Source organism: Apaloderma vittatum, unplaced genomic scaffold (assembly GCF_000703405.1).
Source record: "Apaloderma vittatum isolate BGI_N311 unplaced genomic scaffold, ASM70340v1 scaffold21810, whole genome shotgun sequence".
NCBI classification, from domain to species: domain Eukaryota; kingdom Metazoa; phylum Chordata; class Aves; order Trogoniformes; family Trogonidae; genus Apaloderma; species Apaloderma vittatum.
In genome coordinates, this window is record NW_009694226.1 from 313 (window position 1) to 26,489 (window position 26,177).

Sequence of the window (26,177 nt, forward strand, 5' to 3'; positions counted from 1 at the left end):
AGCAGTTGTGGTGGTGTTCGTGGTTTTGGGTTTTTTTTTCCCCTCTCCTGTTCGGATTTCTTTTTAAACTTAGGGAAAATGGCAACAGCGGCATATGTGGATCATTTTGCAGCGGAGTGCCTTGTTTCTATGTCCAGTCGTGCTATTATCCATAGTCCCAAAGGGCAGCGTGAACCCCAACCTGATGCAGCAGTACCTCCTTCATCAAATGGAGAAGATACGCGGGAAGTCAGAGAAACCGGGAAAGACAATGGATCATCATTACTTGTGGTAGCGAGCATTTTAGCAGATCTAAACCAGCACGTCCCAAACTCACCGGCTCTGAGGATGGATAAAACGGACACCTTTGATATCACAGAACAAATACACATTTCTGTTGCTCCGGAGGAGTTTGGGGAAGAAAGTGTGTCTTCGGCTGGTAAGCGTGGAGGAGGAAGAGCAGCCACACCTACTAGCCTGGCTGCAGTAACTGAGCCAAGCCCCAGACAAAAGAACAAACGCACGAGAAGCTGGACTGACCCCGGATCACCCCAGAAAAAGCACAAATGCCACTATGTGGGGTGTGAAAAAGTTTATGGCAAATCTTCCCATCTTAAAGCTCATCTAAGGACCCACACAGGTTAGTTACAATCCAGCCAGAAATTTATTTGTTACAGCTTGGTAATTGACTGTTGAGAAAACAAAACCTAACAAACTTGTATTTGGCCACCATTATGGTTTCACCTCTCAGAACTCAAGCTCGGGAAAACCAAACAGCAACAACAAAAAAAACCCTCTGGGAATAAACCCTTACTGGGCTTAGATTCAAAGCTAATGTTGCCCTTTTTTCTTACTTAATGTCAAAGGGAAGGGCATGTGGGTCGTCTCTGGATTGTACCAAGCTGTAATTTTTAGCTGCTAGCCTTCATGTTCGGTGCGTCTTCTACTTCCCTTTCCAATGCTTCTTCCCCTCCCCCATGTACTTTTTCTACCCCGTGCTCCTGTCACTACCTTTATACCAGCTTATCACTTCCCATGCAAGCATCAATACTGATATTTTTAAAATTAAATGTTCTAGAGGCACCTGAATGACTGTGTGTCTGTTTCTTTCTTTAGCAGACACTTGTGTGAAAGCTAGAGTAGGCAGGAAGGCAGATGAGAAGCTGAACATGAGTCACAAGAAGACATTTATCAGAAGCGTAGAGAGAAGGGGGACATGGGCAGTCTCAAAAAAGCTTTTGGCAGCTGAGTAGAACCGATTTCAAAACAAAAAAAAAACCAGTTGAATGCAAACACACCCTTGTTCTGATCAGTGCGAAGTGCTTACTTCTTGGTGAAGACTTACCTTCGTTAGTTGTAGTTTATGAGATGCACAGAGGAAAGGTGGAACTCTCGCAAGCACTGTGGAAATTAGGCACTGAAGCTCTTGAGAGCCATCCTGAAGCAGGCCCCATGACTTGCCAGACCTCGTGCCTCTGCCTGGTGCTGGGAAACAGGGCAGCTTCCCCGTCAGACAGGGACCACCGAAAATCGAGATCGATCTCTGCTGAAGGCCCCGGTCATAGCGCCTATGGTTAGGCACCACACCGACTGGAACAGGCTTGTGCAAGCTGTTCCACTGATTTCAGACAACAAGTTAGTTAAATAAGAGCTATGGTCAGATCACTTATAAAGAGCGTTAAGATCCTCAGAACTAAACGTGGCTTAATGACTCCAAAACAATTTTAGCTCAGAGGTGGCAGCCTCACCCATGCCAGCCATAGCTCCTCAGTGTGCCTTCAGCTTTTCCTGCTGCCTTCCTGAGACAAAGCAACAGCCCGGCCACACGGAGGGTATGTTTTGCTCTCCGCGGGAGAAAAGAAAGCCCCGTCAAGTTTGAGCATATGGATGGACAATCCCTGTGCGGCGCAGCCGAAGGAACAGCATGTTCCTGGCACCCCAGGCAGCCTGCCCTGCTTTGCACTGTGGCGCTGCTTTTTGCTCCTTGGGAGTTATGCAGAAAAGGTGCTTCCACTTGGCTTGCAGGGAGTTGTCTCCATTAATTTTCAGTTCTTTTGCTTTCTTCCTTCTGGCATTTGCCGTTGCCCTACAAGTGAAAGATAAATTTAGCAATGTTCCTGGGCTCCCGAACCAGCTAGAGACGGAGAAGGGGAACTCCTGCCCCTGCTCAAGAGCGGAGGGCTGGGCATGCCCGCCGTGCGGGGAGAGGAGAGGGAGGGCAGGGCCGCTGGGGAGTGTCGCTCCGGGCTGCCAGCCCAGCCGAGTCATTCGGGGACGCTGGCTTGCCTCCAAGTGCTCTGCTTTTTTTCTTTTCCTCTCTCTCTTTTTTTTTTAACTCTTCATTTCCTGTACTGTTTTTTTTTTTTTCCATGTTTGCAGGGCTTAATCGGTTATTGCTGTAGCTCATAGCGCTCAGAGAAGAGAGCATGTGCGTGTCTGTGAGAGCTAGAGGAAAAGCAGGGAAGGGACTGGTTTTGCCCTGGGAGTGGCAGGACCCTCGGGGACTACAGCTTCTTTGTTTTCTTGCATCTCCAGTATCTGTGTGGGAAGCTTTAAACAAAGCTGCCAAGTTTGCCTCCTCAATGGCAACAGGTCTGTCTCTTGTCTGGAGTGAGTTTTAAACAGGCTAAAATGCCTCTTACTCCTCTTGCAGAATGTTTTCTAAGGTGTTTGATTTTTTTCCTCCTTTAAAAGAAATTGCGACAGGCTTAGAACAAGTTTGTATGACACTAGGAGTTAAGCCGAGAGAACAAGCTGCAACTTCCAGGACTAGAAAATGTTTGCTTTTACAAAACACATAATGGGTTTTACTGATTTAAAAGTTTGGGGGTTAGAAGGTTTTGTGTCTCCTCCTCTTTACAGTCCTGAACTAGTTAAGTACCATGTACACATTGATCTGCCCATCTATCAGATTGATAGGTGAGGTGATGGCTGTCCACCTCACCAGTCAGTGTGGAAGTACTCCAAGTAGACATGCAAGGTGCTTTAAACCCCAGGAACTCCCAAACCGACTTACTAAGAAACAAACAATCAAAAACTTCAGCTATGGAGTGGAACTTCTTCCACGTGTTGTATGACTAGATGAGCTGATATTTAGGGGTGAACTGAAGGCTAAGAACAGTACTGCAGGCTAGAAGATACTGATGATAGCGCTAGAGATATTTGAATAGTGCAGCTTGTGATCTGCTTTTGAAACTTGCTTGTCCTTATCTGCTACTGCAAAAAAAAAAGTTTTTGCTGTTCATGCTTGGAGGAAGAAGATTGTTGAGCCTAGGGTGTGTGGCAAAAAGATACCGAACTTTCCAAACCCAGCTCACATGGAGAGCTGGTTCCAGCTGTTTGCTGACCTGTGCGGAATCCTTCTGGTAGTTATAGCCAGATTTCAGTGCTCAAAAGTCCAAAGCGAAAACCACAGTGCAGAGGATGCTAATGATCCTAGTTAAAGCAGAAGAAATAAGATGGAACAGCCAAGGAAGCAGCATCTGCCTTTTGTCCTTAGGCCCTTGCTCTGAATACAGTGTTTCAGAATGAAGTTCTCCACTAGAACACAATGTGCTAGAACAACCCCTAGTTTCTTGTGTTTGGTATACGAGCAATTCTTCATTAAAACCCTTGAACCAGGCAGAAAACATCAGTCGCTAAAATCTTTGCCATTCTCTCCACAAGCTTTCAAACCCTTCCCCTCTCCCTACGTTTCTTTTTGTGTTTATGCTTTCCACCCTACTCTGTCACTGGATGTCCGGGAGTTCAACGTGATCATCAGACACAAAGCCCCTGAAGTTTTAATGTTTACCAGAAGGTTATACTTAGTGTCAGTGGGCAGATGTCACATCCAAATTCTTTTCTATTGAGGCTTCCGAGGACCTCAGAAGCTTTGTTGTGATCTGCAGATGCAGCACATTGTGTGTCCAAAACTATATTAATCTCATAGGTACAAAAATTTTGGGGCACACCAGTTTTAAAGATGCTCTCCCCTCCTGAGAAAATCCCTAAAAGGACTTTCAGAAAATCAGATAAGCCATTTACATGAAAAAGTTCTCCCTCCTCTAATCAGGTTTTCAGCACAGGGGCACCAGGAAGGTTTGGAAATTCTCTGGAGTCACTGGAAACCAGTTTGTCTCTTGAAGGGAAAAGAGGCAGTGCAGCACGGAAGAGCCACCTATAGACTATGACCTCATAAAACATTGTCCAGGACCACTGTGTGCTGAGAGGCTGTCGAGAGCCTCAACTTACTGCATTATGCTACACATCTATAGGTAGAGAAAAACTGACAGGGATCACAAGAATCCTGTGTATTGAAGTACCCCCGAGGTCGCTGTGACCTCTCAGTCTCTAAGCCATCTTCATTAGCGTGCCATCAGCAATGCAGGGAAAGCACAAAATAAACCCTCGTTTAATTCCGTTGAACTATGCTTCTAAACTTCCTGGTTCTAGTAAGCAAGTAGTACATTGTAACACACAAAGTTACAAACATATCAAAGTTTGTTTGTGCAGATTAATGCACGCTACGGAGATGCGGGCACCGGTCCCAGTCTAGAATCTTACTGCGATAGAATCCCACAGTGAAACAAACTTGGGGTTCTGGGGGTTTTGAGAGTGGCTCCTCTGTACTGTTGCTTAACCAGCTGTATGGCTGTTTGGGCACAGGAGTAAGGGAAGGCCACCCTAATTATCTTATCCTTGTTCATCAGCGTCAGGTTAGGACTCATCCAAGAGAAAGCGGTCAAGACCTTTGTTAGTCCCAAGCTGGCAGAGTGAGCTTGGGCAGCTCTGTACTCAGCCTGCTTAACCTTGCAGTTATGCAGGATATGTTACTTGGTATCTGTTGTTTTTAGCCTAATCCTTATTAATGAAATATTAGCTGAATTGAAATAGGTAGAAAAGACAGACTCGTTTCCATTCACTTGAAAAGGAGCTTCCATTTCTTTACATTAAATCTCTATAATCACATTTTTTAGTACAGCACTAGAGAACCCATATGAAAAAGTTTTAAACTTATAGTACCCCTTTCCCCCCCTCAATTATATCTTGTTTCCCTACGCAAACTTCTTCCTGATGACTTTGTAACCGTGTGTAGATGTTATTTCAAAGCAATCTGGGAAATAAAGCAATCGGAGCTCACTGTGACAAGTGTGACAGCATAACAGTTAGGCTGGACAAAAAATGAAGTAGCATTTGGCCTGCATTTCATTTGGTAAAGAGGCCTTTATATAATCATAGAAATCATAGAAACATCAAGGTTGGAAAGGACCTTAAGATCATCCAACCAACAGCCCTGCACCACCCTAACACTGAACCATCTCCTCAAGTGCCACATCCAGCTGCTTTGGAAACACGTCCAGGGATGGTGACTCCACCACCTCCCTCGGCAACCCCTTCCAAAGCTTCACCACCCTTTTGGTGAAGAAGTTTTTCCTAATATCCCATCTAAACTTCCCCTGGCGCAACTTGAACCCATTCCCTCTTGTCCTATCGCTATTCACTAGGGGGAAGCGGCCAACACCAGTCTCACTACAGCTGCCTTTCAGGGAGTTGTACAGATAATATGTTTTAAACAGGAGGTTGGTTTTCACTTTCAGTTCTAGTATGTCTGATTTGCTCCTACTACATTATTTCAAAAAAAGCAGTAAAATACAACTTCAAAGAAGTTGGTCTGAATGAAGACGCTACTCAGGTCTGGGTGAAGAAACTCATTAACCAAGGTAAGGAGAAGCATGGATCTGTGAAGTAGTTTATCTTCTATTTTAGCACCTGTCAATTACCAGAAACAGCTAGACAGGTAAAAAATGTGGCCTAGACTTAGCTTAGGTTTCCTTTCACTTGCCTGTAGGCACACAGTGACTCTGGAGGGGCTGTACCTGCATGTGTGTGGCAAGCGGGCACTGTTTGTGAAGACTCAAGCCTTCGCAGGAGAAGACTACAAAAGGAAAAACTTAGTCTAATGCCTCTCGTGCCACTTGAGAGCGGAGGCAAATAGGGCTGCAGGTTGCTCCTGGATAGAGCAGGGTGAAAGGAGTGGGACCCCTGGTTCAGTCCATCACCTGAGCTGCCAGTTGGGCTACTCGGGACTGCCCGCAGGATGCCAGGACTGAATATGAAGCTGCCCTCCCTCTGAACAGGGTGCCAGAGGAAATTGGAAAGGCCCTTCCCTAATACTGATTTCTCACAAGCAAGAGCACAGACTAAGTGAATTTGGCCCACTGCGTGTTGCTCAGCAGTTTCAGTTTTAGTGGCTGGGCCTCCTGTTTCTGAATCCTTCCTGTTAGAAGTTAGGCATGCAGAGCCAGGTAGCGATATCTAACTCAGGAGCATTAGCATACACCCAGATTATCAAAAAGGTCCAAGGTGCCTCTAGGCTGTTGTGTCCCCATAACGTTCTTCTAATGCTTTCCACCTCCTCTCTTCACTGAGTGCATCAACATCTTTTCTCTAAGGTTTTTCTCTGAGACAGGCTCAAACAGTAGCTGCAGGACAGCTTCACTTGCCAGCTTTGTGGAACAGTTGTCTTTCTAGCCTGAGTTAACTGTTCTTTTTCTGTGTTAAATGGCTCAGCAGCCAGCTCCTGCATTTTTCTGAAAACTGGTAGTCTTCACTGTCCTTGAATAAGCCTGTATTTTTAAAAATGTAAGACTGCAAAACATTGCTTTTATTTACTCTGAAAGAGCTCTACAATTCCTTCCTTACTTCCTTCAAGAAGGTTCTAGCACATTAAAAAGAACGAGTCATTGAAAACATAAAACAACTTCACTTACAGCACCTCCTAAGTCCTCACCCTAACACACAATTCCAAAGAATAAAGTTATCGGTTTAAAGTATCGATCCTAAGCCTGGATCAGTCTACATTCATTGAAGATAACAAGCAGGCTGTAATTCTGTTAACATTAAAAATCTCTGATACAAGCATAAATTTCTTTTCAGAGTAAGCAAGTTTTAGAAGTTAGATTTTTCGAAAGGAGCTGAAGTCAGGAAGAAAAGCAGAGCTATTCCTGCTCACTCCTTTTACCGACTGGTTCAGGATTGAAAAATAGGTGTCAGCTGCAAAAGGGTTAGGGTTAGATTGGCTGCATGAAGATTCCACCTGGCTGACAACATTTACCACACACACCAGTAGTATTAGCTACTAGAAAGAATTAAGTCTTCTGATTGTTACAGAGATCTTTCTGTGAAAGGCTTTCCTTCCCCTTTCCTCCTTTTTTTCTCCAGTCTTAAAGAAGATATTAATCATGCAGAAGTCACAGAGATAAAGCTTCTGATAACAATTAACAGAGTTTAAATATTGTAGCTAAAAAGCCTTTAAAACAAAGCTGTACTTAGCATTGTCATAGCTGTGATGGAGAGAGGGTCTGCTATAGAAAATACTTTTTCCCTCTTCCTCATGGTCTTTGAAACAGGTATAATCAGCATAAGCTAAATGTTGTCTCTCCATCATTTTTCTGCGCTTTTCCTCTGTTTGCTTTTGCTGAGTGAGGAGAGAAGAGGAAGGTGACAGTCAGTTTAAAGGATGTATGGACATTGCTTTGAATCCAAGGGGATGTACATATTATGTTGCACTGAAACACACAGTAAACCAGGAAAGAAAAAGTCCAGAAAGAAAATGACTCAATTTGTGACTTCCACGATTCTTTTGAAGTCACATTTTGTAGAGACCAAGGCAGCAAGAGAAGCCTAGCTCAGGCAGAGAGTTGCCAACCTGTGGTATTACTGTAGCTGAGCAGAGAGTAATTAACAAAAAACCCCCAACTACAGTATGGCTGTTGTAGTCAACAGCATTCACAGAGTACAGCGTTCAGGGATTGCCTTTTCTATAGGGTGAAAACTTTAGGTATCTAGTGGAAAACCAGAAACTTACCACAATTCTCCTTCCATGAACCATCTTCCTTGTGGCAAGGAGGTGGTACTCAGGCCCCATGGAATGAGGCCTATTAATGCTGAAGTGGTGAGGAGAGGTCATGTAAAGAGGTTTATTTATACTGAAGTGGTGAGGAGGGATCACTTTCCAGCTGTATTCCTCATCCGAGGCACTGGTAGCAGCGTTTTCTTCTCAGCAGCAGGACCGAAATCTTGCAGTCTGCAGTAAACCAGCAACCAATCTTCTTAATGAGTGGATGACTGCATTTGATAGCTGTGTTTGTATGAGAAATTAATCACAGCCCTATGGAAAAAAACATTCTGAGGCATCTGTAGATTATCCTGCAGTAGCATCTACTTCTCTGCAGGGCCCTGGAACGTATTTGTATGTGACCCAAGTTGTGCATAAACAAAACTTTCGCGAAACTGGAGTTCTTTATGGTACAAATTCACAGTTGGATTTCATCTGAAAAGAAGGCACCTTTAACTGTTTAAAGTACAACTGCTGCATTGTGTTATTGTCTGGCTGAACATGGTTATGGCACATCCAAGAGCAGAAACCTGGAACTTGTTTATACTGGACATGTGGTTTCTAGTTCTGTTTTATAAGTTAAGCATGTTCCAACTTCTCCCCTGCCCCCCTCCAATCTTGGATCAGCTGTTTAGAAGACAGTGCTGACAGAGCCAAAAAAATACTCTGCTGTTCAAATGCAGGACAACCTCGGAAGGGTCCTTTCTGTACAATTTCTATAGGTATACTTTTTTCCTTTGTTATCCTCTTGGCTTTTGCGAGGTGGATTCGCTTGGGCAGTGAGATCATTATCTTGCTGTGTTCAGCTTAACAATAGCTAGACAATGGGGGTTATTTAAGTGCAGGCACTGAAGTCAGACACACGTATCCTGTATTTTTCAGGTCTTGCAGATTCAGCAGATCTTACAGGGCCTCCACTTAATATAAAAGAAAAGTTTTTAAAAGTTCAGAGCGCCACTGTTGTAGTTACTGGTAGAAAAACGACCTTAGAAGCTTTTTTTGCAGCCCTAACATAAAAAACATTTACTAACCAGGAACTTGGCACAAGTCAAATAGTATTAGAGTGAGCATATCCTGAAATGACCTCTAGTGCAAGGAAAAGATTTTCTATAATCAGTAACAGCACTTTTGCAGTGCTCTCAGGAATTATAGGCAAAACATTTGTGACTGACGTTGCAGTCAACAGATCAATAAGCTATCTTAGATTTATGGCACACTATATTTCTACCAGACTGCTCTCTGTTATTTGCTGGTAAGTTATAGGAGGTTTGGAATAGAGGCACCTGAAAAATTCACGAGAGAGCACTGTGTTGCTGCTACGTGTTTTGGCAGCTTTCCGTCTGCTTTGGTGCGGCAGCCAGCTAGAATATCCCCGGACAAGAAATACACAAGCAAAACGAGCGTGCTGGTTATGCAGCCTGCACTGCCTTCATCGGTAGCTGTAAAAACTGGGCAAGGAGAGGGGCAGAAATGCTCACCGCTGGGTTCCAGCGTCAGGCCAGCCAAAAGGGGTGTAGTGAGCTTTCGATGCTGAACAGCTGTCAGTATTCCCACCAGAGGAACTTACAGTGGAGCCAGCGGAGAAGGGTTAGAACATGCCAGCCCAGTCTGTCTTCAGATGTTTCCTGCAAAATTTTGCTGAAATGGTGAGCTGGTTTTTAGGAGATGAGATGAATGTTTGTTTAGCAGTTTGGGGGGGGTTGTGTATAAATGCAGGAAATTACACTGGTACAAGTTTACGTACTGGACGGGGGCTTTATAGAGTCTTGCAAAACCTCACAGTGCGTATAGAGCTTCCTGTGTTCTTACTCTGGTAGTTTAGGATACTGCTGTAACAAATACGAACGGGGATGCTGCTAAAACCTCACAAACCAGTTCCTGCTAGATATTGTAGGGGCTTACTGAATTTAAATTTGCCATTTCTTTTAAATGCCAGCAGAAGGACTGCAGACTAGCATTAATTCGATTGCCTTGGCAGTTTTGGATTGTTCTGGAGATGGCTACATTTTCCAAGAGCAATGTGAATTGTATGTACTTTTCTTATGCGTGTATGTCAGACTCTTCACAGAGCACGGAAAGCCCCTCTAAGTCAGTGGAAGTTTCCATTCGGTGTACGTGTGGCCATATGAGCAGTGCCAATGAAATGTTGGCAGATGTCTAATCATATTGTATAATAAATCCAGGGTGTATTTGCAAAGTATGTTTTTTAAATTCTCAGAACATGGCCAACACGAAACCGAATTTCTTAGATACCCCCAAGGATTACCTCGCCGCCAGCATTCTCGTTGATACATTTTTTCCCCTTTGCGCAGAGATGTACAGCCCCTTCCATTTCCCCCAACTTCCATCATTGTTGGAAACGAATTACTCTCGCTAGTGTTTTGGAAGTAGTCTTTCTCAGACTGGCAACACATCCACTGAATTCTAGCTTAAATAAGAATGTAGGAGCAAAATTATGAGCAATCAGAAAAGCAAATGCTTTGGAATTTATAGATGGCCCTACATAGTGTTATTATATATTTGTAATACGCTGTTTGAAACCTACATCTTGCACTTGATGCTTCCTTTTCCCCATCGTTTAAGATGGGATCATTTAACAGGCTGCTGTTAATTCCTTGAAGTTAATTCCTTGAAGTTTCAGGGCTTTATAACATAAAAAAGTCATGGTTCAGCTTTTACTATGCTTTATAGGATAGTAAGAAGGATTTGAGTACTTTCTCCCCACTCAGTCTAACACCAAGTTGCTCAGTAAAAGAATCCTTCTCTTCTTTTATCCTTACCTTGACTGGTGCTCTTATAGACCGTTGATAAGAACATAATTAACTTTTTGCATGCAGCTGAGTACTCCCTTTTGAATGTATGAATCGCTAGATGCTTTTTTGTCACTACGGCAAAAATTACTAAAATTGATTTGTTGTCATTACAAAAAAAGCCCGAGAGAACGCTATCTCGCTGGCGCTTTGCTTTTATAATGAATTCTTGGAAAAGCAGCTCTACTTTCTGAGGATGGAGCATCAATGCCCTGCTTTGTGCTGCTGAGGTTAGCACTTGTGGGCGAGTTACAGACTGATTATTTTGGAAAAGCACATGACAGCTGCGCTGAACTTCAGTGCGTATGTTGGCTTAAAGCTTCTTTCCGTAAGCCAACCCTGGTCTCACTGGGCACATCCAAGTTACACTTTACATTGCTCTATTATACCTATTCACCGTAAACTCGATATGGCCACTGTTGTTTGCAAGAGACTCAAATTCATTTGACATAATGTTTTTCTAGTGTTAGCATAAAAATTGCTTTCCTAGATGTTTAGGCAAATTTTTTACAGAAAAACAAGGAACCAATGTGATTGATACACCTGATAGTTGTTGCTCTTTTAATGCTCTGCAGGAACTGAGCTCTACTCTCATTTGTAAAGAAATCCAAGTTACTAAGTTACAGTGTTCTCAACTAAGTAGTTGTAAAGAAGCGGTAACATTGTCCTGGGGGCTCTGCAAGTTCTCTGGTGTTCCTGTTCCCTTTATGAAATGATTGTGCTAGCCCACTTTTCCTTTGAGTATATTTGTTGCAATTTCAAGGACAAACACTGAAAGACCAAGTTAACTTCCACTGCACAACTGTTTTTCACTTGGAAATCAGACCACCTCTGGCATTTTTAACATATATGTATTTTTTAAAAAATATATAAATGCTCCTAAGTTCCTAAGTCAAGTTTGTGTTCGACTCTTCTGATTGTAAAACACAGCTGCAGCTCCTTACCGTGTGTACAGAACTCCACTGACACAGCAGCAGTCAGTGAATAATCAACTCTAATCCTTCCCGCTTCTGTGTTAACTTTCTGCTCGGACATTCCTTGCGTCCAGTTCCTCTCCCATGTGTTAAGGCATGGGAACAGGCCCTAGCTGCCTCACCCGGGGTGGTGGATTTATTCTCTTAAGAGCATTTACAGCCCTGAGTAACAGGGGTTACATTGAGAAGGTGATTTGTAACTGTGCGTCTCTGAGCATGCAGGCAGCGTTGTGTCTGAGTACAAGTGCTGAGGTGCAAAAAGTGGTGAGCTCCTACCTGCTTGTGTACAGCGTAATGATGTATCACTTTTCCTAAGACTAAGATTTTCTTCTGCTTGTCCATCATTCACAAGGAGTAGCAAACCTAAACTTGACCTGTAAAAACTTTTCTTCTCAGAAGAAAGTAGAAACAAGTTTCCAAGAATTGGCTGAAATTCTTTGTACTTTGTGCATCGCGTCTTATGTAGGAATAATCAACTGTCCTGCTTGGCGCTGTCACGCTGCAACAGCAGTAGTCGGATCTTCTCAATCCCCCAAACCTCCCCCAAAGCCAAGTCAGGATACAACACAACCCGTGAAGCTGCAATTCCTGTTTTCTTTGGCTTTATTTACAGTCAGTCTGTTGTAACAGAACCTCCTGATTACTCAAGTTTTTGAACCTTGCAACTCTACATACTGGAATTCCTGAATCCCAGCCCAAGACCCCTCCTGGCTGCCAGAGTTGTGCTCAGCAGGAGCTAGGAATAGGGACAGGAAGCCAGGTTCAAATAATTTTGCAGTTCCTAGACTTAGCACTCGATTGACCACGAGTCCAAATGGAAATAAGAATAGCTGGGAACTTCTAGGATCTTTTTCTAAGCAGAAATTACATCCCCTGCATTGGGTTTTGGAGCTATCCTGTGACTTACGCGGCAGGTATAGCTTCTAGAATGTCACAGGAATAGTTTAAAATAATGTGCATTTCCTGTTCTATTTCACAGAACGTTTCCACCATAGGAAGCTTCTTCTGAAAAAACTTGCACCACAGTAAAACCTTGTATTTTACAGAGTATTTCATTAGCCCCTCTGCTTTGGGCATGCAAAGTGTGGTCAACTAATTTCCTACCCACACAAGGAACAGGTGCACCACCTCCAATAACCAGAAAGGCCACCAGGTTTCTTCGCCTCGCCTCGAAAAGCAGGTCTATTAGAGAGTAGAGCCACTCACTTCTTAAATGAGGAAGTGTAGCAGAGCATGAACAGATGAGCCTGAGACACTCGTCATTTATGTTTTGGCAACGAATAGGGATCTTTCTGCTGCAGCTTTTCTACCTTCACAACAGTTGCATTTTTACAGTACGTATATATGTCCTATAGATTCAGAATCTCTGCTAAGGAATAACTCGGTAAAAGGATTTACATGTCAGGAGGCTTTTAAAGCACGGAGAGAAAATGGTGGCTGCTAGGCAGCCTTTTCTAGCCTGATTCATGTGTAAACCACATTTGGTAGCGAGACGTAACTGGTGTTAAGGCTAGACTGTAAAGGCAAGCAGTGAAGACATGGGTGTGGCATGCAAGGGAAAACAGAGTTAGAGCTGATAAAGAGGCCATGCTTGTCTATATGTACAGTTTGGAATAGTAATGATGATCCTTTCAGTACTCAGTTGAAAAAGGGAAGTATTTACAGTAGTATCTCCTTTAGAAAAAAAGAATCTAGTTGATTTCTTTATGTGAATATACGATGAGACAGCTACTTCAAAAGTAGAGAGAGGTGTTTTCAAATTGATGTATCCCCAGATACAGCCCTTGACAAAGCTGCCTTTGAAATATGTCCATGTTGTACTGGAGATCTTAGCTTTTCAGTCACGTTTCACAGTCATACCCGTGTAATCACCTTCTGACTTATCCTCCTCTGCCACCACGTACTTCCTTCATTCATTTCCAGCACTCACCACGGCCTCTCTCCTACGCTGTGACCCCACGTATCAGATGCAGCTGGTGGGGCTGCTCTCCCTAGAGACCTTGCAACCAGCTGTCCTGCTAAATGATCATAAAACAAAGAGAGAGAGCACGAGAGCTGAGCTGCACCTAGGGGACGTTATACCGTGGGGTGAAGGCTCAGAGAAGCGGTGCGGTATTTGGATATTAGGAGAAACTTCTTCACCGGAAGGCTGGTGAAGCGTTGGAAGGGGTTGCCGAGGGAGGTGGTGGAGTCACCATCCCTGGAGGTGTTTACAAACCGGCTGGATGTGGCTCTTGAGGAGATGATTCAGTGTTAGGGTGGTGTAGGGCTGCTAAGTTGGACGTTATGATCTTAAAGGCCCTTTCCAACCTTTACGATTCTATGATAGCAGTGATGCTCCTCTAGCAAAACGGCCTCTCTGGTGTCACGTGCGGTGCCCCTCTCCGTGTGACTCACTGGTGCCTGAAGTCCTCGGAGTCTGTCTAAGGGGAGTGCTAAGGGCGTCTCATTAAAAACCATTTGTTTCTGTTTCGTATAGAACATGGCCAAGGTGGTAACGCACGCTTTCACAAACAGCTTGAGACACAGGAGCCTTATTTTTCAGAGAGCTGGGTGTACGTCCCTGCAGGTTCATTCCAGTGCTTAAAACATTAAGAAAGCCAAAATTAAATCTCATGGGTGATAATTGCTGAAAACCTTCTCCTACTTATTTTCTGCTCATATATAAGAATGAGGCCTAGATGTGGTGTGCTTACAAGATTTTAAAGAATTAACTCATAGAAAAGGCTTAAAACCAAGCTGAAACTAGAAAGGAGCAGGTACTTGGTGCTCTTTTTTTTCTTTTCCATACAGCTGTGGTTGAAGGAGACTGCTAGATGCAAAAGAAAGCGGGAAGGTATTGTCAGAATAGAACACAGAAATGAGATTTGCAAGAGTTGAATGTTGAACTGCAAATAGTGTTTTCTGTAAAAAGTTGGCTTGCTTTGAAAGTGAGCACATTAGACCATGAGAACAACTGTTAGCATAGAATCTGATTCCTTTATTAAAAACAACCCCCTGAATCCTGCTTTAAACAGGAAACGTGGCTTTACAATGAGGGCAGAAGATTTTCTGAAGTGTATGCAACAGGTTTGTGCATACCTTGAATGGCAGCTGCCTGGTCTCAAGCAACAGACTTACTGTTTGATTATCAGCCCATAAAACTACTTTCCAGAGCTGCCCATTCCCTAAAGCTGGATGCGCCGCATGGTCACTGGCTGATGCTGCTCGTAAACTACTTGAGCGCCCCACCTTGCTCCCTGGCACATCAATCCATCCAGAATGAGAATAAAAATACAAGGAAATTCCCACCCTCTCTCTCCACAGAGCTGCAATAAACTCGCAGTACCAGATTTTTCATTCAGCTTTACAGCTTTAGCTGTACTTACAGATGCTAAAGTCCTATGTTTCATGCGTGCTCTGTTACTGTGAGGTTGTTAATTAAACAGTTCAAAAGTTCACAAAGAGACATTTTACAGTTACAGCCAAAGGCAGCTTCGCTAACTTCTGTTTGCCTGGCTTCTAGTAAAATGAAATCTCATCCTGTCCCCAAATCCTGGGAGACGCAGTGCACAGAAAACGGCATAACTTGCTCACAATGTCTATTCATGCCAAAGTATGTGGACTTCAGTTGGAGGCAGATGACATTCAACATCTTCCAGAATTCAGATAAATAATGTGTAGGTTTGGGTATAGGTGAACAATCCTTTAGTCTGTTATTTTGCATAGCAGGACAATCTTTCATTAATTTGATAAGTTTTGCTTTTACAAGCACTTTTCTGTTTTTAGTAGAACAGAATAATAAAAAAATCATTGATACGTCAACAGCGAAAAGACGGATTCATGGGGTCCTATGATTCCTTCTTTGCACTTCTTCGTGCAAGTTCTGGGTAAAGCTCATGGAGCCAAAGTTTCACAATTTCAGCGTGAATTCACCCACAGCTCACACCAGGTGAATATAATTTGTCATTACCTATTTAATTGCTCTCCCACTTAAAAACATTACAGTTGTCATACCAGACATCAGGAAGATTACTATGCAATTTTTTTTGAAAGCCACAACAAAAATGATTTGGGAGGCACACTTTTCACTCAAAGCCGGCTCAACTACTACAGAGGTTGTTTCTGTGCTCATCGTACAGACAGGGATGGTTTCTGCTGTTTTGGTTTGATTTCAAACACTCTTTAGGTTCAAGATTTTAGGTTTGATCTAACTTTTAAGTTCCTAACTCCCACAGTGATCAGAAATCAGATAAATGAAAACTTGAGACATCTAAGTAAGCTAACCAGAATTTTCAGTCAAGGACTACATCACAGCAATTTCGGGTTGAGACGCATGATCCATGAGGTTGTTAGAAGAGCAAGAAATAACCTGTGGCCCACAGTGAAAGCTGAGGAAAGACAGGTCATCATATTACTCAAAAAAAAGGAGCACAGTTATCGGTGGAGATACGTTCACAAGAAAATCTCCAAAGCAGCAGTTACAACATTTAGAAGTCACGACATCACTTTTTCGGTTCCTGCCACGTGAACCATGAGTGCTTCCTGGTTAATTCTGCCACACGTATAATTCCATTGAGAATGAATGGCTTGACAATTAGCCTGTCAGCTCGGTTGGGACAGTGCTGGAGGAGAGCAGGAAGTGTCCTCTAGTGAGCGTGTTACCTTCCTTCCCACCGTAAGAGCGGGCTGCAGAAAGACAGCATGCCAAGGAGCGTCGTATTCTTTGGAGCTCCCGTGGAGCTGCTAACAGTGTGATCTGGAGCTGGTCTGAGTTTGTCCAGTGGGCTGGGTAACGGAGCGAGCACAGGAAAGCTCCAGACAGCAGCTGGTAATGGAAACCTTGTGTTTCTGTTGGTACCTTAACTGCACGTTCCTTGGAAGACACATTTGGTTCAGTTGTGTCAGCTATGGGTAAGATTATTTTTTTTTCTCTCCTGGAGGAGGGGGAATCAAGTCTGGGGAGTTTTTGTTCTTGGCTTCAGTTGCTGTCTGCATAACATTTTCATTAATCACCTTATTTGCTCTAACAGAGGGTGAGCGGTGCAGCTGAAATCATCAGCTTGTAGCAGACAACAAATGGACACGCTAGCCTGCTAGAACAGAGGTAACATGAGACTGCGGAGGGCTAAACAAGATCTCGGGCCCGCATATATGTTTATCAAGGTCCATATGAACACTTGCCTTTTCGAGTTTTAAGTGGACTCATTTTATAAAAACGCTGTGTTTATTATATGCACCTTTAAAAGGTTTGAACTGACTCGTCAACGTGACAGAAAAAGAATAAAATCCTACACACCTTCCCTGGTGTTAGTCTCTGCTATGTTTTAAGAGGCCAGACTTCTCTGACCTATACTGAAGACAAAAGCTTTGTATGTAAGGAATGAAGAAAGTCCCTTAAACAACAAGTTTTTGGCTCGAGGCAAGAATTCTAGGCTGAAATTCCTTTGCTTGGGTGCTATAATAGGTCAGATCTGCTGATTAGAACTTAGATTTTTTTGGGGTTGCAACCCCAGTACTCTTTTGAAGTATGTTTGTTAAAAAGTATAATTGATCAGTGGAAAAGGAAAAAACCTCCCATCGTTTAGTTTTGTCATTCAGTAATACCCAGTTGTGTTCAGAGGCTCTATTTACGGTGGGGTTTTTTCATGTATTTTCTATTCACAATAGAAGTTTTCATAATCATCCTTCCTTTCTTACATTCACACATCTGAGTAGGACAAATTAGAGAAATCTAGTCATTAAAGGGCTTCTGTACTAAGCCCCAGAGTCCCCCTCTTTGCAAAGAGTCCAATACCTGAGTGTGCTTTGGAAATGCCACGTAGCTGAGACACATATTCCACTCTCCAGAATTCACCACTTCATCGTTTCAGCATAACACAATTTAATTACCGTGCATTTAAGTGCAAAGTCAAAGGGTCAGCTATTGATCTCCATGCTTGGAACAAGCCACAGGAGAGCCAAAATCAAGTGAAAGTTGCTGCTCTTTTACATTAGTGGCATTTCAGGTGTTTTACTGAACGCTAATCAAGGATTTAATGCCTCAGACAGAAGGAGACCAGTCAGGGTTTTAGGCTTACTGCACAGAAAGCACATACAGCAATTGCAGGTTCTTAACTTTGATAGAACGCCCAGTGTTTAGTTTGTATTATTTAGAACATAAGCTTTTTGACATGGAGGCTGTTGCCTTCCATTTCTCGAGAGTTAGGCCTGTCACTGGTAGTCAGTAAAAGAGAATTGTTTACTCATACATTCCAGCAGCAGAGGGAAAAAATGCTGCTTTTGTGATAGGATGCGGCAAAAGTCTGCGTAAACAAAGGTGCTGCACTTAATGGAAACAGGATCGACACCAGTTTTTCCTGTGGGGCAGCGAGGGTCCGTTCTAGCCTGCACACTCACCCGCCATGGAAGCTGTCCCTGCGAGGCAGGATTCCTGTGAGGAGAAAACACACATACGCCCATCGAGCTCTTCCTTTCCTGACACGGCTACCCTGACTACCCAAGGTACCAAGGAAGCACGTTTACATCCCAGAAGAATTGCTCTTACTGCATTTGTATATGGGCAGCAACTCCCTCCGAAACACTTTGCTAAGAATATCACAGAAAGTAAAGAGGAAAATACCACAGCTTAGGGGCCCGGCAGCGGAACGCGTGGAAGCCAGCTTTGTCCAATTCCGTGGGCTGGAGAGGCTTCCTCCCTCCTTTCATCTCTCTAGTAGGAGCTGCGGAGAAGCGGCATTTCCAGCAGCTCACCAACGCATGCCACAGACACCGTGTAAGCAGTAAGTGATGAGTTCCTAGACTCAACTTACAGTATTCGCTCCAGGAAATCAGTGGTGACCTACAGCCTGGATGTTTAACAGATGATTAGCGTGTTCAAAGGCATCACCTCTGTCTAACGGTTAGAAATAAGTAACAAAGAAGAGGAAGGAGAAACTAAAATACGACGCATTTACTGTTTTAACAGAATTTAGAGCTGTTTTGCTAAATTTCTGTGCTTGAGATACCAACAAGAATATTGTTTCTCTACCTTCGTGCCATGGCTTATGATGGGAGGAGAGCAAAGACGAGGATGCCCTCATCTCCATTCCCTTCGTTTTGCTAGCAGTTGCAGACAGCCCATGGCCCTCAGTTAGAAGAATGATGAGGAATCTCTAAGTTACAGGGTTTTTTAGGAATTACCCGGATCTCTGTCCCCTCACTTTCATTGTCTCAGCCTTTAGTTTCAGGGTTGTCTTTCTGCTGGCTTTTGTATTCCACTGGATGCTCCCGAGGCATCAAACTGAGTTGCTAAAGTAGCTTTAAATACTTACATTACTTCTAATAAAGAGGATGTATTTGAAAGATTTGCAGCTACATATCTAGACCCCATCATAAAAGAAAAATATCTTGAAGGCTAAACTCACATTAGCACTTTTGTATCTGAATGCGTCTCAAGAAAAAAACTCTTTAACAAATAGAACTATGTTTGCACAGGCCCAGTTTTGATGTAGTCTGCGTGATTGACTTCAGAGCTTCAGGAGCCCCTGGCCTCGTGCAACTGATTTTTTATAGCTTCAAATGAGGAAGGAACATGTAAGACAGGGTGGGGTTGTGTAAGGAAGGGAGAAGAGATAAAGTGTGAACTCCTCAGAGACCAGGAAGTGACAAATGGCACAGGAGAAAGCCTAATATTAGCGATGACAGGTTTTACTTATCTTAGTACAAGAGTGCAGTAAAACGAGTAGGATCAGACTCTCGGTGCTTAGGTCTACAGACACAGATGGGAATTGAAAACTGTGGAACTCCTGAAAGGTTTCTTATAACTTCATTATGGTCTTCAACTGATGGGAAACAATCTAATTTCTCAGTTGCCCTGCAGGATTGCCTAATTTTTGGAGTAGTCTCTAGCAAAGACAGAGACCACGAGGTAAATGTAGCTAGAGAGAAGAAAACCAAATACAATTCACTATGTATCCATAGAACTCTATCTCAGGCCAGGCAAGATCATAAAAATACATGTTTGGAAAACGTGCGTGGTCTTTCTGGCATGGGCTGTTGGCTGGTTGCTTCTTGCCATGCCAGTAGTGCATTTTTGCACTTTTGAAAGAACTCACACACACAGAGCATTTTGAAGGGCTGCATCAATTACTAAGAGCGTGCGCAATGGCTTGGGAGGACAGATGTACAAGGAAACCAGAGCAACTTAGCGTAACACTAGAACAGAAGTTTTCTCTACTTAAGAAGCTGTAGGGAATCCCCTAAAACTCCCTGGGCCACGCTGCAGTGCCAGAGGGCGTCTTTTCAGTCATATGCTCAGCACAGATTAAAATCTATTCCGTGATTTCTCTGTGAAGGGAAGGGCAGACTTTTGTGGCTGGTTAGCCTACCCTCGGTGGCTGTCTCTGAAAATCCCTTGTGCTTATAAACACGGGGAGTCCAGTGGAAGGTGAAAAGGCAAATGGAATTGTCCCCTTAAAAGATCAGATCTTTAGTTAGTCACTTAATAGAAATGTCAGGCATTTAATCTTCATGCTGCCAAGACATTTTAATAAAGAACATGAATAACTTTGCATTTCTTCATTAGCAAGAACTATAGAAATTGTATTTTTGACAAAAAATCATTCACTGACAAGTAGTCTTTTATGAAGACCAGAACTATATGTCAGCTGAACTCCGCAAATGGTTTAGATTGACTTCTTTTAATTCCAGAAAACTTATATGATAGTGGGTTTCCTTGATTCGTTTCAGATTAACATTGTCATGTCCTAAGCTAAAGGAATGAAATCAGTTTTACAAGAAAAAAAAATACTCCAAGAGAAGAAAATCATTTTGGTCAACCAACATTAAAATTACTATGGGCTTCTTGGTTTGCTGAATTATTCTGCAGTTCAAAGTCTTTTTAATCTTTTCAGTTGAGCAGAAAATAAGTTATCTGCATAAACTCTCTAGCCTTTATGTCACTCTTTCATTCAAAACCCTAGCAAAGGATGTGGCAATATTTATTTCTATTAAATTTATGGCCATTTGCTTTTAAAGCCAATTTGCTGCAAGATTTATTTTCCAGATGCTGAAAAGTAACTTTCAGCTACGTACTGGCTGTCTGTGTGAAGTGCTCTGGAACTCGGCTTTGGCTGGGAGTGGAACAGAGCTTCACGTACTGAACTCGCAGAGATTCACTTCAGCAGAGATAAAGCGAGAACTAAACAGGAGTTAACAGGGGAGGCGCAAAAGCACTTGGGGAAGACACCAGCTTTTAATTTCAGATTCTCAATTCATTGTGCAAAAACGCCGGATAAAAAACACGAGCATTTTAGAAGTGCTGAGCCGTAGAAACTCACACAGGGGGAGCAGTTCAGCTTGGGCATCCCAGGTTGAAAAGCGATTCACTAAAGCCACGGAAGGCGTGTTTTGGACAACAGAAAGATTATGTGATGGAGCAGCTTGGAAAAATAAAAATAATAAATCCGAGAGCTACAATGATTCTGCCTTGACAAAAGACAGGCAAATGTGGCTGATAAAAATACAGTAAAGTAGCTAAAATTATTATAAACTGAGCTTATATAAGCTGTTATTGAACAAGTTTGAAATGAAGGCCTGGAGTATAACTGCCAGAAGGTAATCTGCTTCAAAAAACATAGAACGTACCAAATCAGTTATTCAGGTTAGACCAGACGGGTAAAACCTAGGGGAGGAATTTTACACAACTTAAATGTCTCTGGCATTGTAACCATTATCAGTTACAGTATCCAAACGTGTGTGTTCGCTATTTGAGTTGTTTGAGGCAGCCGTGGTTTTACAGAGAAGGCCCAGGAGTTAATCTGGGCTCCCAGATGGAGCAAGACAGGCACTTCCAGAGCACACAGGAACGTGCATGTGTTTAAAACGTAAACTTGCCACCTGGAAATTCCCTTTTCAAGAAACATTCACGTATGCCTAAATAACTCAATGAAAATGTTAAGGTACAGGAAATAAAGCAAGGACTTAAATAATGGATATTATGGTAGCTGTTGCAGCTCTGCTCAGTAGTAGTTTCCTGTGCATGCAGAAAACCAGTAATTCATCAACTTAATGACTGGATTTCTTAAGAGTAAAATAAAGATGTTTTCAAGTGAGGTTGTATGATGCCTGGGTCCGTGCCTGCTAACCCCAGTTCATAGAAAAAGGTCACCCCCCAGACAAAATGCGTCCTTTGGCCAGCAGGTCCCAATGCTCCTCGTGGCCGTGCGTCCTAGGGCCTCGGGGGACCCAGTGTCTACTGTGTGAACTCTGACTGCATTTTTCTTGGCTTTGGGCAGTAATACCACACGCCCGTATCGGGTTTCTGTTGTCTAGTGACAGTCAAGTTCACCCTGTAACTCTTCCCTGAGAACATTACTAAAACTTCCTCGTTTTTCTGGAACTGGTCAAGCTCACTGCTGTTGAATTTGCTCTCTCTGTCAGGTAAGGCTGAAGGTGGCCAAGACATTCACAAGCTGTCGAAGAGACGCACAAAAAAAGAATGCAAAAAACCATGATGGCGTTTGACCCATTTGCTTATGACCTGTCACCCCCCAAACCCATTAATTTAAAATTCTTTTCAAGTTACAGGAATCTGGAATTGTAAGGCTTTGGCATTTTTAAAATCCATGATAAAGAAACCACCGTTCACCTAACATCAAAACAAAGCATTATTCTCTCTCTTGCACTCCAAAAGTTAAGGGCTTGTTTATAAACAAGAGAATAACAGAAATAAAAATATTTGTAAGTACATATCAGTGCCAATGAAGGATGACTTTTTCTTCTTTTTTTAAATAACAGCCGGTCTCAAGAAACGTTGCCTGCTTGGCTGATCATTTTTTCTTCCCAGGATATCATTTCCTCTTTTGGAGGAAGGCTGCTTCAGTCACATCTCTCTCACTGTCTGCCCCTCATCCTCCCCACCCAGCCTGCTGATCTCTGTTTCCAAATATACTGTTAATTATGTGTATGAAAATGTAGAAATATAAGAATAGCACACAGTGGCGTGTTCAGGTTTCCAGACTGTTTTCGTAACAGCGTACAATCCTGTTCTGCAAAACAGCAGAACAGATTAAAGATCACAGAAAATTGGTTCTGGCTTACTGTTTCTGGTTTTGCAGGCGCTCATGGAATTCCCAGGGTACGCATTTCTTTGTTACTTGCATGGCCTTGGCATACGCTTGAAGATGCTAACATAATGTGCATAGCTGCTACATGAGTTAAATAGAAAAAATAGCCTCCAATATGTGGTCTGATTTAATAACGCTCGCATCTGTAGGGCAGTGGATATCACATTTCGACTTGTTTAGATTCAACTGCCTAATCTTTGCATCGTAGGTCTGAAAATGGTTGGTATCACGGGTACCAAGGCCTAGCCTTAAGAGTCTCGGTGACCACATTCACAGGGCTTGATATGTTTCCTTCTGAATTTAAGATATTTGATACCATTTCCACATTAATGTGTACGATCAGATTCTGCAGTGGTTGTATAAAGGTAAAATTGTGACTTCAGCATTGCCCAAGATGGAGCTCAAAGCCTTTATTGTGTCATGTATGGCCACTTCAATGGTGAAATCTCTTTGTCGAGTACAACACGTCCAGGGGTTACTGCTTATGCAAGAAAGTTTTACTGTGGCTGCGTGTTCCCTAATGAGATTAGGCAATCAAGTCATGTAATCTTGCGTTCTGTTGATTGTTTTGCTGCCAGTAAAAGGACATGTAGCTTACCTGCACAGCAAACCACATCCCTTCTGTTTGAGAGATGAGACTGATGACGGACTGTGAATTTCCCTGTGTGGTTTTGGAGCAGCAGCTAGGTCTTGTCTTAATACCCCGCAGCAACTTTGTTCCAGACAGTGTACTCATTTTTTATTAGTAATAATGACTCCTGTATCTTCACATAAGGCATCCAGCATTTACTCACAATAAAGCTTTTCTTTGAGGAGGTATTGTTAAACCTCAAAAAAGCTGGGAAGCACTCTAGAGAACTTACTACTACTACTACTACCAGCATTTTGCCAGCTGCCAGAGAGCGCAGGGAGGCGAGAACCGCTTGGCCAAGAACCTTTAAGGCAACTACCAAGATCTTGAATCAAGACTAGAAAAGACTGAGGGGATAAAGTAGTTCCTAGGAAGGAGGAGAACGGGGGACGGTAGAGAAACAGTGCGAGAAAGACCACGTTTTCTTTGGCTCAGCACCCAAATCATCACCACCATCACTGACATCAAACCAGGCAGGTGAGTGGGAACCTAAACGTTCTCATCCAGATCCGAAGCACGGTGAGGAGAGGGGGAGATAAGTTGTGCAGTACCTTTGTCACCTAACTGTTGGTGCTGGCTAACACAGATCTTACACAAACCTTCTCCAGAACCTCTTCTCCCATTACCAATGGGACTGTTGTGCCTACTGGCTACCAGATGCCAGATGTAGCCAAGAGCAACTGATGCCATGCTAACTAATCAGAGAAGAAGTACCTTTTTCATGGTGGTATCAACAGCAGATGCAAAAAAGGCTCACTAACTCTTGCCCTCCTTGTCTGGAAGCAGTCATTCAGGGAGCAGTCCTTCTGGTGAAGAACATTTGCTGACATCATTTGTAACGAAAACAGAGAAAATTATTTTGGGCAACAGAAACATCCAAAGGCCTTACCAAAAAATGATAGCATAGCTCAGGGATAAGGAACTTTGATTCCATGGGTCAGATCCAGCTGTCAGACCATCGCCCTTCTTCCCAAGGGGCCCAAAGTCCTCACAGAAATCTCTCTGTGCTGTGACCAAAACACCACAAGAAGACTGATGAATCTGGTCACACAGCAGGGATGGCTGGCACGTCCCACGGCAGGCAGGAGCGCATCTAACAGCTGATGACTGGATGCCTGACACAGCCAAAATACACGTGCCCCGTTTGTTTCAGGTTTCTGTCGGCGGACCGAGAGATGAGTCCCTGACAGTTTGCAGGAGAAGGCTGAGAAGGACATTGAATGGATGTGCACATGTGTTTTTAAGCCACAAAACTAGAGCCGTTAAACCAGCTGGTGGTGCTTTCATTCTTAAAAAAGTTTGTGGGGCCGTAAGTTTTTTAGGCTTTAGTTCAGGGGAAGCCAACTGCAGGCAGTCCTTTTATAGCTCTCTGGGCCTCCTGAGCTGGCTACTCGGTGTTAGAAAGACTAAGTGCAAGTAGGAAGTTACAAAACTTACAACTAGAAACAATGCTAAGTTTGTGCATCCACAAAAGAATAAATTAATGGCAAACAAGGAACATGTGATGCTCTGACTCAGTGACAGTAAGAGGCGAGTCAATACACAAGTAGCAGACAGCGCATTTCACGATTTCATGTTTTCATTTTTAACAAGCAGAGAGACTAAGGGTGGAAATAAATAGTATGAGTTGTTAAAGAGTATGGAGCGCACGAAGCTGGGAATATATTCCAGATATGCTCTACCCAACAACACTACTTCTGTCTGCGACCAGGGCTCGAGCTTCTCAGGCTGCACATGTACGGGAGCGCCCAAGCACAGCCCCCAGCACAGCCGTGCCACGGCACAGGCACCTGGCCCTCCGAGAGATGTGTCCCCTCTCCGAGATCTGTCTCCTCAGACTGCTCTTTCTCTGAGCTCGCTGGTCGCTGCTTCTGCCTTAGGCGTACCAGGTCATGGTTTTTAGGTTAGCTGTTAATAGAAGGCCTCTACCTTTGACACGGCACATTTATCTACCCGAAAGGCAGTGCTGCCTGCCTGACTTCTAAGCAAGACCGAAGGTGAGGAACAAGAGAAACCGTGGTACCCTGTAGCAAATGCAGACAGCACAGGCATGGCTGTGGAGAATACAAGGCGAGAGCCTCTCATCCAGTGCCTCAAAATTGCCATTTTGCATTTTCACCGTAATAGTTTTTAAATAGCTGAGGAGAGAGACTTCATCACACCTTCTGGACTTCAGTCAGGGACAGCTTGGAGGAAAAAGTGAGTATTTTGTAGAGTTCAGCGCAGGTACTGTAAACTCCACCGGACTACCAGAGATATGAAATGTGACATCCATTAAAGCATCGGGAGCCCAGCATCCCCGAAGATCCAGTTAGCAAATACGGTATCACTGGTTTGCTAAAGCAAATGGTACTTTTGAATGGGTTGGATACACAGTGGCCTCCTCTCGGGCAGAGGGTACCACCTTCTCCATCCAATTAGTGCCAAGGGGCATCGACCCTGTTCCCAACCTTTTTATTCTAACTATTTCATTAAAAAAAGGCATCGCTATCCCTTCTAATCGTGCCACGTTTGCTCCCTGCAGGTGAACGGCCTTTCGAATGCAACTGGCAAGGGTGTAACAAGAAGTTTGCTCGCTCCGACGAGCTGGCCCGCCATTACCGCACTCACACTGGGGAAAAGAAGTTCAGCTGCCCCCTCTGTGAGAAACGCTTCATGCGCAGCGACCACCTGACAAAGCATGCCCGTCGCCACGCCAATTTCCACCCCAGCATGCTCAAGAGGCGAAGCGGCAGCAGCTCGAGAACAGGCTCTGTCAGTGACTACAGCCGCTCGGACGCCTCCAGCCCGACCATCAGCCCCGCCAGCTCCCCGTAG

At 43.5% G+C, this 26,177-nt stretch overlaps 1 protein-coding gene across 1 annotated transcript; it reads left to right on the top strand.

Annotated features, from left to right (window-relative positions):
• Nucleotides 1-78: 78 nt before the first annotated feature.
• On the top strand, nt 79-26,177 carry KLF13 (Kruppel-like factor 13). Its single transcript, XM_009866977.1, has 2 exons — nt 79-619; nt 25,885-26,177. The coding sequence occupies exons 1-2, from the start codon at nt 79-81 to the stop codon at nt 26,175-26,177; spliced, it is 834 nt and encodes a 277-aa protein (XP_009865279.1).

Bases quoted from the DNA above. Each gene is read 5' to 3' on its own strand.
- KLF13 (XM_009866977.1), top strand. From the start codon at position 79: ATGGCAACAGCGGCATATGTGGATCATTTTGCAGCGGAGTGCCTTGTT. The intron at 620-25,884 runs GTTAGTTACAAT...TGCTCCCTGCAG, and splicing joins TCATCTAAGGACCCACACAG to GTGAACGGCCTTTCGAATGC.